Source organism: Anarhichas minor, unplaced genomic scaffold (genome assembly GCF_050575085.1).
Source record: "Anarhichas minor isolate MPS153535 unplaced genomic scaffold, ASM5057508v1 ptg000024l, whole genome shotgun sequence".
NCBI lineage: Eukaryota > Metazoa > Chordata > Actinopteri > Perciformes > Anarhichadidae > Anarhichas > Anarhichas minor.
The window spans coordinates 3,124,376-3,135,639 of NW_027466470.1; the positions used below are offsets into that span (position 1 = coordinate 3,124,376).

Consider the following 11,264-nt stretch of genomic DNA (forward strand, 5'->3'; position numbering starts at 1 on the left):
CTCCAGCCGGTCCTTTGATCAGCTTTACGATCGATGAGGAGGGGGTGTCATTTTACGTCCTTTCGTTCTTTCTGTGATGGAGAGGTGGAGAGACTGGTCCCTCGTGCCCACTGTGATGGAGACACTGAGGGATGTCTCGTGAATACAAATAAGAAAAGAGCAAAAGAGAAGTTTTTGGATCGAAGGCTGAGGCGGGAAGAAAAACAGAAAAGTGAGAGAATTTCTTGTTAAAGCGATGTATCGGCTGGCTGAAATCCAGCGGTGTTTCACGTCCTCGTTGTCTCGCTCCAGTTTCAGAACATTTTCATAAAGAAAAAGTTGTGTAAAGGATGAAAAGAGAGGATTTTCAAACCCTGCATTCATTCTCACCTTCACACGGCCGTCCAATCGCTGACCTTGATCATCGGGCTGACAGTTCCCTTTGATTCTGAGTTCAGAAAGACGGTTTCAGACGCAGCAACACCCACCAGCCAAGCACAGCGAGGCCTCGACCGTGTCGGCTAGAAATAAAACTACTTTCACAACTGATCAAAGTGCGTGGCGCTTGATTCCATTTCAAGGATACTCACTCCTCTCTGGTTGTTGTTGTTGTTGTTTAAAGCCTTTGAAACTCTGCTTGATGCCTCAGCCCTGATATGTATGAAAGAAATAGGGAAGCCAGTGAGGGATTCTTGTGAATTCACTCCACATACTCAGAGTTTGTCTTTATGGTTGAGCTTCTTGCTACGGGATGAAAAGAAGCGGAGTAAAATGAGTGTTTAAATGATTAGTCACTTAATCAATCAGTTAATCGACAGAACACCAAATATATGTAGGTTCTATCTTTGTGAGGCTTTTCTCATATCGTGTCATTTTAAGTTGAATTGGGTGTTTTCAACAAAAAAAGCAACTGAAAGACTTTGACTCTGGCATCTTATAGAGGCGATTTTTCGTAAAGACCAAACAGGGAAAAAGTTGACATTTTGTGGACGTGTGGTATTTACCAAACAGTGACGACTTGCTAGAAGCTTTGCTCCTTCAGCTCACGAAACAAAACCAGGAAACATCTTTTAACTTGAAGACCTCCTCTATCTACAAACTCACCTCCATCTGCTCTTTCCTCTCGTTGCAGCGTACGTTTGGTTCGCCTGCAGCTTTGACTTCTCTTCGTTCTGCGGCTGGTCCAGGGAGACCGGGACGGGGGCCGAGTGGCTCATCCAGAGCAACGGGGCTCCTGTCGTCCACCGGGGGCCGACCCTCGACCACACAGGTAAGAGGATGAGCGCTCGCCTTTGCGTTTGGACCAGCACCGCTCGACAGACGCTCTGGGGGAGCTCTCCGTGTTACTATGCCGCTGTTGAAAGCCGGTCTGAAAGAGTTGTAACCACCGTGAGCTTTAACTAACACGCTGTGCTGCTGGGAATTCACAACAAATGAGGAAAAGATGCCCGCGATGTACTTAGAAATTCCCGTTGGACACATAACCTCATTCCTGCTCTGGATGACAAAGAGTTTGTGAAAACGTCACAAAGTTGTGTTGTTCTGCTCGGCCTGGAGCCGCTCAGAGGCAGATAAATCCATAAGTGGGTCCGTATTGACGGGAGCTTCTCCAGGCATAAACACTACAGCAGGTGACATTCATTCAGAGGGAGACAGTCGCAGAGTGCAAATTAAGGAAAGTAGTATTGTTTATAAATGAGCATGTTTTACAGGATGAACTGAGATCTAAATCGAGGACATCCTCGATTCATAATTAGACATTCTTTTCAAGTTTGGATGGTTCTTTTTAACAATATAGTTTAATGTTTTTATTGATTTCTTTTGTGTTTTGGTGCACTATATTCAGTGTTTCTTATGGATGAATAAATTGAACTGAACTTAGTGCACGTCATTGAACAAACTAGAATTAGATTAACTAGAAGATTAAAACTCTTTTTTGAGTGTCTTGATCACGATATGCAGCCATAACAGAGTTACAAACAGGCACCAAGAAAATCTGTATTTAACAGAAAAACAATCGTGAAATCAGGACTAAAATGTTGAATCAATAACGACCTAAACGGCACCTTTACCACCTGAGAGACTATTCTTACCTGTGTCTGAATATGCTGTGTAGTCAGCACTGAATACAAACAGTTTTTAAAATGAATGGCCTTGAAAAACTTGGGACTTATTAAAGAACCCGGCGCTCAGATTTATCCGTGCGCCTCAGCTGTCTGATCTTCCCTCCATTCAAACCTCCAGTGATGGATGGTTTTTTCGCGGAGACGGCAGCCGCTTCGAACAAAAAAAAGAAATGACTTCAACCTTGATTTCTTGACTTGAACCAGATCACAAGTGAAACAAATGAGCCCTTTGTGTTGTCAAGTCGCATCGTGTCCTGAAGCGCGCTGATATCGAGTCCTTTGCTTTTGGGCGCTGTAACATCCTTGAATTTGATGGGAGTGTGTGAAGCTCGATACGGAACAATTACGCTGACATTTTCTTTTCATGAAAAGACAGAGAAACACTTGAGGTATTTACATTTAACTGAATGCAATAAAAGTGGATGCATAATGAACCCTTGAGGGTTTTTGGAAAGCTTTCATTGCTTGATATCAATGATATAATCTCCTGTTTTCATTCAAAATGTACGGAAATCTTTATTCCTGACTGTGCGTCTTCATTCTTTGAGGTCTTAATTTGAATTTATGGTGCAATAGAGTCAACATGTCTGCAGTCAGGGGCCCTTGAATGCAGCCACACAGCCGCCTCTTACCTTGTCTTTTGCTGCCCCCTGCAGGCGGACCGGGGAACTTCATCTACATGCAGCTGGGGGACCCGGACGCGCCGAGCAAGACGGGCGAGGAGGAGGACAAGGTGGCGAGCTTGGCCAGCCTGCCCATCACATCGCCGGATGCAGACCTCTGCATGTCCTTCTGGTACCACATGTTCGGTGAACACGCGGGGGCGCTGCACATCAAGCAGAGGAAGGAGGCCGAGGGGGGCCAGATCCTGTGGATGGTCAGCGGGCACCAGGGCAGCCGGTGGAGGGAGGGACGAGTCCGACTGCCGCACTCCAGTGTCTCATATCAGGTATCACGAGACTGTAAAGGATTCTTAGAGGGGATTATTTCTAGCTTATTATTTGAGACTTCAAAGGTTATTGTTATTTCTAGATCCTTCCTTCACTCTTTGGACTGTTTTTTCAAAACAACATCTGCAGAGCTTTAATGTTTATTAAAGAAAAAAGCAGCAAAGACAAGAAAATTATGATTTTAAAAAAAGAAAAAGAGTTGAAACCAAAACACTCTAATGTGCCCTGTGATAGACTTTTTTTGTGTTCCCTGCCTGTGGCACAATGCATGCTGGGAGCACAGGATTACTTTGAATAGAAAATGGATAAAAATGTCATTTTATTTCAGCAGTCCATACTTGATGTCAGACAAAAAGCCTGAATACGATATTTTTCGGTAAATAAGCAAAACTGTTTAGATTGATCAGTTAAATAGAAGTTCACAAACTATTTGGCTTGTAATCCTTTTAAAAAGAAGTATTTTCTTCCAGTTTTTGAAGGTTTTTGTGTTTTTATTGGAGAAGACAGTAGCGACATGACAGAAAACACGAGGGAGAGATCTCTCAAATTTTTTTCTTTGAATATACTTTAATCTGTTTTTCCTTATTATTTTTATTTTTTATCTTATTTTACTGGAATTGGTTTCATGTTTATACTATTTTATCTGTTAAAAAAAGAAATAAACAAAATTATGCATTGGATTTATGTTATTACCCCTCAGATTTATCTTGCAACCCCTCGTCGGGTCACGTTCCAAAGGGATGAAAACTGATGTAAAACCAACTTATTGTCATTTCATCAGGGATTTCATATTATTACCTAAAATAATTCAGCTTGTAGCATCGCAGCTATCAGAGTGCCTCCTGTTTCACTGAGTGCATGTGCGTTGTGACGTGTAGGTGGTCGTGGAAGGCGTCGCAGACAGACGCAGTGCCGGTCACACAGCCGTGGACAACATCCAGATCATAGATGGACTCAACGCTGAGGACTGCAAGGGTGCGTATTGTCTTATAATGGTATATTCTTTGTTTTGTTGGACTTTCCTGTTTTAATTCAATCTAATGAACGCCGGTTTTCTTCCTCCAGATCCAGAAGCTCCTACGTCTCCGCCAACTGAGATCTTCATCCTGCGTAAGTTACATCACCGACTCCAGTTTTGTTATTAAAGTGTCAATGTGTTTATTCATGTTGCACATACTCTCGTGTGGACCCGTCTCCACAGACTTTCTTTGCCTCTGCACAGAATGCTATTGAGCTATTTTGACATTTCAAAGGACTCCATCAGTGGATTTCCATGTTTTGGGAAATAAACTACGCCCACTTAAAGGGACAGGTCACCCCAAATTCAAACATACATATTTTCCCTCTTACCTGTAGTGCTACTCATCAGTCCAGATTGTTTTGATGTGCGTTACCTGGTTCTGGAGATATCGGCCGTAGAGATGTTTGACTTCTGTTCAGTATAACGGAACTGTACGGCACTCAGCTTGTGCTGTTCAAAGCGCCAAAAAAATACATTTGAACAACTCAACAGTAAAGTCTCTTTCCAGAAATTGTATCGCATTTACTCGAGAAAATCCACAGACGTAGTTCCTCCATTAAAGTAACCGTGTTATGATTTCTGGAAAGAGACTTTGCTGTTGAGTTTTTCCAAAACCACAAGCTGAGTCTCATATAGTCTCATTATATTGGAGACATCTCTGCTGCAGATATCTGCCAAACTAGGCAACTCACACCAAAACAGTCTACATAGATAAACAGCACTACAGGCGAGAGGAAGTATACGTATTTTTGATTCGTGGGTGAACTGTCCCTTTAACATTACTCCTGACCAGATTTCCAAAGCGCACCATATGTTTTCTATATGAATCACTCCTAATTTTAACTTGACCTGAGACAGACAGTCCATGGAAGCAGTTGTGTCATCTGTGTTGAAGCCTGTTCTTTGGTGGTAACACATGAGTCTGCAGCTAAAAGTTAACCACAACATTCACAAGTTATAATTCTAGGAAACCAAACCCAAACCAATAAAGAAACAGGGATGTAGTGAGAGGAAAGGTTTGGTCATGTCTGGAAAATGTTGCCTTTTTGTCCTTTATGATCCAGAACCTTTAAGCCTGTAATCTCAAAGTGATTTGAATGGAGCATGATTTTCTCTCTTGCAGCAATGGACTCCATCTCTCAGGAGACCAGCGAGCTCGGGGGTCCGGGCAACATGCTGAAGACCCTGGACCCCATCCTCATCACCATCATCGCCATGTCCGCGCTGGGCGTCTTCCTGGGCGCCATCTGCGGCGTCGTCCTGTACTGCGCCTGCTCGCAGGGCAGCATGACGGACAGGAACTTATCTGCTCTGGAAAACTATAACTTTGAGCTGGTGGACGGCGTGAAGCTAAAGAAGGACAAGATGAACGGACAGACTAACTACTCAGAGGCGTGAGGGCGGGGGGGGGGGGAGGGGAGAGACGGAGCTGCGAATGCTCCCCGCGGACACGTGATGCAACCAATCAAGTGGGAGGAACCACCGATGGGACAGCAGGGTGAGCTGAAAGTGAGCCAATGTCATTTGTTTTGTTCTCAGGAGCGGCAGTGGAGGGGACTGACCTGTAGGGGGCACTGTGTATAAAGAATCTGTACAGCGGAGAGAAAAACAACAAAAAAGAAGAAAACTTTAGGATTCTATTTGTTTTTTCGGGCGTGCTTTGTTGAGTTCATGTAATCACATGCTGGTGTTGAGACCAATTCAGATGAAAGTTTATGTACTTTAATGGAAAATTTATCTTTTTTTTTGTTTATTTTTGTTACGTTTATTTTTTTATTCTGATTTCTGGCTCTTTAACTGGCCGTGTGATTGTGAACGTGTGTTTGTACATGTGTCACTTTCATATACATCTGCATTTAAGGTGTGGGTGTGTCATTCTGTCAAGCTGTCGTATGTGTGCATCACACTCATGTGTATGTGTATACATGAAGTGTGTGTGCGTGTGTGTGTGTGTGTGTGTGTGTGTGTGTGTGTGTGTGTGTGTGTGTGTGTGTGTGTGTGTGTGGAGGCGGGCACCATCGTGACCCGTTGACCTGTGTCTAGTTCCAACAGTGCCTTTTATTTTTTTCCACCAGCTTTTTCTGTTGCCTTGTTTTTCTGCTGGTTGTTTCTCTCATCGGCTGGCGTTCCGTCCGTCCGTCCGTCCGTCCGTCCGTCCAGGGTTCCTACACACACAAACTTTTACCAGATTGTGATGATACGACTCCACATTTTTGTGTCGTAGAAACGTGCCGTCAAGTACCACGTGTGTCGGGTGTAGATCTGAAGATCCCTCTCGCCTTGACGACAGTCGTGCTGACACGTGTTAAAATGTTTTAAATCCAAGTTAAGCTGTTTAGGTTTTGGAATTTCCAAATGGGAAAATTGTGCGGGAGCCCTGAATGCCTCATGTTCATGGCACATGACACATCCGACATATTGTACATAGGTTTTAATATATTTGAGCGCCCTTTTCTATATAGAAAAAAAGACACCAGTGCCGCAGTATCCTTTCTATGTTGGAATCAAACTCTCTCTAAAATGTACAGAAAGTATTCGTTTTAACAGACGCAAACACAAACCTGTTCTTTGTGTTTCTTTTGACCTGGTTGCCATTTTTGTGGGTTTTTTTGTCGTGGTTTAGTTTCTGTTTGTGCTCTGGGAACAGGAAGGTTTTTACAACGATGGAAACGGCTTTGAGATTACGGAGAGACGCCTCAGAAATGCCTCATGGGAAGTGCTGTTTTTTTTTGTACAGGGTAAAACGGACAACCTCAGTACCACTAAGACGATGGCAGAACGTCAAGGATGGATCAACGGGATTGAAGAGCTCTTCACTGCTGACGTCTCTCGCTGGCACACAAGAGTGACTGTTGGACATTTTAACTGAAGTGTGTCCGGCCATCAGAGAGACGTCCATCAGCATCTTTTACTGAGCCTGCGGGATGTGGACGCTCATGGATGCTTCAGTCAGGACTGAAAAACTAAGAATGAATGTCTGCCATGACAGTGCTGTACTCTACTTTGTCTGCTTTTTTTTTTCCCGGTGTCGACTATCAGAGGAGGAATCTTTGAAGGATCTAAATGATGTTTAACAACCCAAAACAGGTGGCTAACTACAGCTGATCACACCGTCCAATTCTTGCCTCACACCTCGAGCTAAAGTGGCCAGGAGCTAAGCAGCCCTGTTTCTTATAAATGTACGTTCCCACGCAACAAAACTGCACTGTGAATTACAAGGGAAGGGTGTTGTGGAATACGTTGGGACATAAGTTCACCCAGGAGACTGCTCTCTGTGTCCCGTGTGAAACAAGTACTTTTGGTTGTGTTTGGTTCGGTGTTTTTACTAAACCTGCATTTTTTTGCCTCAACTTATCAAAGTACACCGTAGCGTTTTTGTTTTGTTTTGTTTAAAACTGTTTAAAACTGTTTAAAACGACGACAGTTAATAACGGGAGAAGATAGGTTTTCCTCCAAACGTGATTGAGAGTGCAGTGCCATGTAATTATGTAGGAGACAGGGTTTAAGAAACACACACAGTGAAGTGACATTGTTTAATAACAAAGATGAGTTTAAAGCTAATCAGAGCAGAGACCCAACAGAATGCCTCGTAAATCATTAGGGCTCATTATTTTATTTTAAAAAACATAAAAGGTCATCAGCAGTGAAATCCCTTTGTTTGATCTGAGGGATTCTGCTGCAGCTTATTTTGCATTTTATCCCCATTTTATATTTCTTGGTCAACATTGCATGAGGGCCTCATTCAACTGTAATCTACAGCGATCAGCGCCCTCTGACAGCAGGGACTTCAAGTGAGGACATTTGATGAAAATCAGATCAAACTGATCCATTTTAAAAGCATCTGAACATTCTTCATTTTTGGAAAATTTGCTTAAAATCTGAAAAAAAAAAAGCAACGAGCCTCATGAATATTGTACTAATAAAACTGCTTTGTTGTGTTTTAGCTTTGGTAGCTGAGTGTGTTGTGATACTCGTCACTTGTTCATAGCACTGGTAGGATTGAGTCTTTAAAAGCCAGAAAGGTCAAAAGTCAATAACCTCGTCAACCTCCAACAGATGTTTAACGTTCACTCTGAGATAAGGAACAGGACTTAATGCTGACTGATACTTTACTTACAGAGATTAAAAAGCCATTACGTAGGCGGGATAGCTTGACGCGCCGCCGCTGGCAGAACAATGTTGGTCACAGCGTGTTGGTCTTCAGTTCAATCTGCTCATTTCTTTTAATGTAGCATTATTTGGCATCGTGTGAGCTCACAATGTGAAGTGAAGACTGTTCATCGATTCTTTAGAGACACGTTTTGAATTCAATCATCGTCTGGTTGCAATGGCATTTGCAATCAAATGAAGGTGCTCTGACTGTTGAGATGTTTCATTGTAAGCTCTCGAGAGCCACACCGGTTCAAATATATCAATATGTTTACAGCAAAAAAAGGCCAGATTATGGGTATCATGTGTTTCAATATTGCTCCTTCTCCTCCAGACAAGAAGGGATGCTGCAGCACTAGATGTGAAAACAAATGTTGCACTGATATATTTAAAAAGAAAAAAAGAATCTGTGTTTATGATGATTTATGAAAAGAGAGAAAGACGGAAAGGGAGAGGACAGTGTTATTGTTGCTTCTTTTTAACGCTGTTTCAGATGACAATGGTAGAACTCTGAAAAGTACAATTTACGGAGATGTTTTTCAATCTCGACAAAGCTTATATGCGTCTCTTTGAAACGTAACAATTTAATTTACTTGGTATAATATCACCTTGTTTTTGTACTGTCACTGATGTACGTGTTATTGTTTCATTTGTTTTCTTTGTATGACAAGAAGAAATGTTTTTTTCTAACTGCATCTGTAATTTTTTTGCTGTCTCAGATCCAGAAAAAAAACAAGAAAGGAAATAAGGAAGTAAAAAAAAAAAAAAGGAAAAGCAGTGAGGCCTTAAGTGACTAAAAGTATTGTTTGTACTTTGACTTTCTGGTCAGCACCCAGACTCATCCGTCTCTGTTGTCTTGGACTCTGATCATTGACTATTACATTCCAAAGAATTGGATCAAATAAATGTTTTAAGTAAAAGCCGCTCTGCTGTTTCTGTCCTACCTCAGAGAGGGAACGGGTCGTTTTACGGGGTCAGTTTGGCCGGATTACAAACCTCTACTGGTTTCTAGTGATGGAGATATTTGGTTTGCTTCAGTGGAGCTGCATTTTATTGCAGAAAAAGTCCCCTTGTTCTTTGGATTGCCCTGATTAATGGGGATGTTTTTTCTATAAATAGATGTTGCTGTAAATTTAATTTAGCAAAGACTATCTGCATTGGTGGAAACCACTAAGAGGTAAGTTAATGGAAGGATTACTGAACGGGCCAATTGGGCACAGGCCCAGAGGCACAAAGTGTCAGGCCTCCCTCAGGCCTTCACCTACAAAATGTCAGTCAAAGAGACGCGTACCAACCAGGAGGAGACCCAAAATGACCACAAAGAAACATGAAAGTACTACAAAGAGACAAAGTTATCACGAAGAGAGACAACAAACTACAAATAGACACAAAAGGAATACAAAGAGACATAAAAACACCACAAAGAGACACAAAATGACTCCAGAGACACAAAGAGACACAAAATGACCACTAAGAGAGACAAAATGACCACAAAGAGGCAAAGTGACCGAAAAGAGACATAAAATGACCAGAAACAGACACAAAACAACCACAGATACATAAACAGAACACAAAGAGACACTAAATGTCCACAAAGAGACTCAAAACAACAAAAAAGAGGCAAAAAGCATCACAAAATCTTGCTCCTGTGTAGGAAAGATGACCAGTGGGAGCTTTCGCATGTCTGTCTCATGAACTTCATCTGCTGAGGAAGAGTGTGTGATTCAGTCGAAAGCTCCAGAACAGCGACACATAGACCTCATGGGGATCTTTGTTTTAACAACTGTTACCTAATTGTTCTTGGGCCTATATTTCATTTTGCACATTTCCAGTGTGAACTATACTCTACTAGCTTGTGTTTCACTGACTAAAGACACAGAGGAAGTGTTGATCTTAATTGGTGGATTGGCTTGTGTGTGTAGTAATTAAATTCATGTGCAAGCGTCACCGTCTGCACGCTACACCATGCTTTAACCACCGAGCGGCAGCATCGCCTCTCTAAACGCTCATGCGTACCAGCAAACAAACTAATCTCTACATTTCTCATAAAACTGTCTTCCTCAGATCAGTGAATGTGTTTTATGAGCGACATCAAACTGCAGCTTTCAGCTCAGTGAGATCTCATGTGAACTTCAGTCATGTGGCTTCGGTTTAGGTGAGGTTTCCTGCCCAAATCGGTGCCAATGTACCACTTTCACACACCCTGCCGGTTTTAGTGTCTGCAGTTGTACTTCTCAGGTCTGCTGTCTCATTTGTGAGAGTTTCAGTGCTGTTCTCCTGACTCATTGGCTTCTGCAACACAATCTGCCTCCACGCAGTTGTAGCTTATGAATCAGTTGAGGATATAAAAGCTTTTACTTCTTGTGCGATTGATCATTTAGAACACAAAGTAGGGCAAAAACAAGTTGTAAATGCACATTAAACATAACAAACAATACCATAAATACGTTTGCTTCCACCGTTTCACCCATTTGCTGCCGCTGGACTCACACAGCCAGATCAACTGAATATATATCAGGGGATTTTGTTTTTATCAAGTTTTATCATCTTTTTTTTAACTTTTGACAAACACTTTAATTAATGATGTCAAGGCTGGATTAAAAACTATTCACTCTATGTCAGTTTGTTTGTATTAATTTGATTCATTTTAAGTAAGTTTGGGAATTTCCAGCACTAAATCACACCAATTGATTCAAATGATAAGGGCCTTAAAGGGGTTCATGCACGGTCTACTTGTCTTCTGGAGGGTCTCTGTGCTAAAATGTACGTGGAACTTATTGCTGACAACATGGTGGACAATAGAAGCCGGCAGCTCCTTTTGTCTCTCTTCAGAGTATCTCAAAGGGGGAGAATACAACAATAAATACAGTCCCTTCACATTCAGAAGCCTGAGGATGTGTTTGGTCTTTCTCAGCTATGAAAGTGTGTGAAACTGAAATTAGAACCCCATGAACTCTGCCTGAGCGGATTAGCAGAAGTATGTGCCGGGATGATTCTGCGGTGATGTTACAGGAATGGAGACGGTGACTTCATGTGTCA

At 42.1% G+C, this 11,264-nt stretch overlaps 1 protein-coding gene across 1 annotated transcript; it reads left to right on the plus strand.

Annotated features, from left to right (window-relative positions):
• Positions 1–218: 218 nt before the first annotated feature.
• On the plus strand, positions 219–9,145 carry LOC142955894 (neuropilin-1a-like). Its single transcript, XM_076097121.1, has 5 exons — positions 219–1,249; positions 2,762–3,054; positions 3,934–4,030; positions 4,121–4,165; positions 5,200–9,145. The coding sequence occupies exons 2-5, from the start codon at positions 2,785–2,787 to the stop codon at positions 5,472–5,474; spliced, it is 687 nt and encodes a 228-aa protein (XP_075953236.1). The 5' UTR covers positions 219–1,249; positions 2,762–2,784; the 3' UTR covers positions 5,475–9,145.
• Positions 9,146–11,264: the final 2,119 nt, after the last annotated feature.

Excerpts from the sequence above, each read along its gene's own strand:
- LOC142955894 (XM_076097121.1), top strand. The coding sequence starts at position 2,785 with ATGCAGCTGGGGGACCCGGACGCGCCGAGCAAGACGGGCGAGGAGGAG. Across the intron at positions 4,031-4,120 it reads CAACGCTGAGGACTGCAAGG|ATCCAGAAGCTCCTACGTCT; the intron begins GTGCGTATTGTC and ends TTCTTCCTCCAG. Across the intron at positions 4,166-5,199 it reads AACTGAGATCTTCATCCTGC|CAATGGACTCCATCTCTCAG; the intron begins GTAAGTTACATC and ends TCTCTCTTGCAG.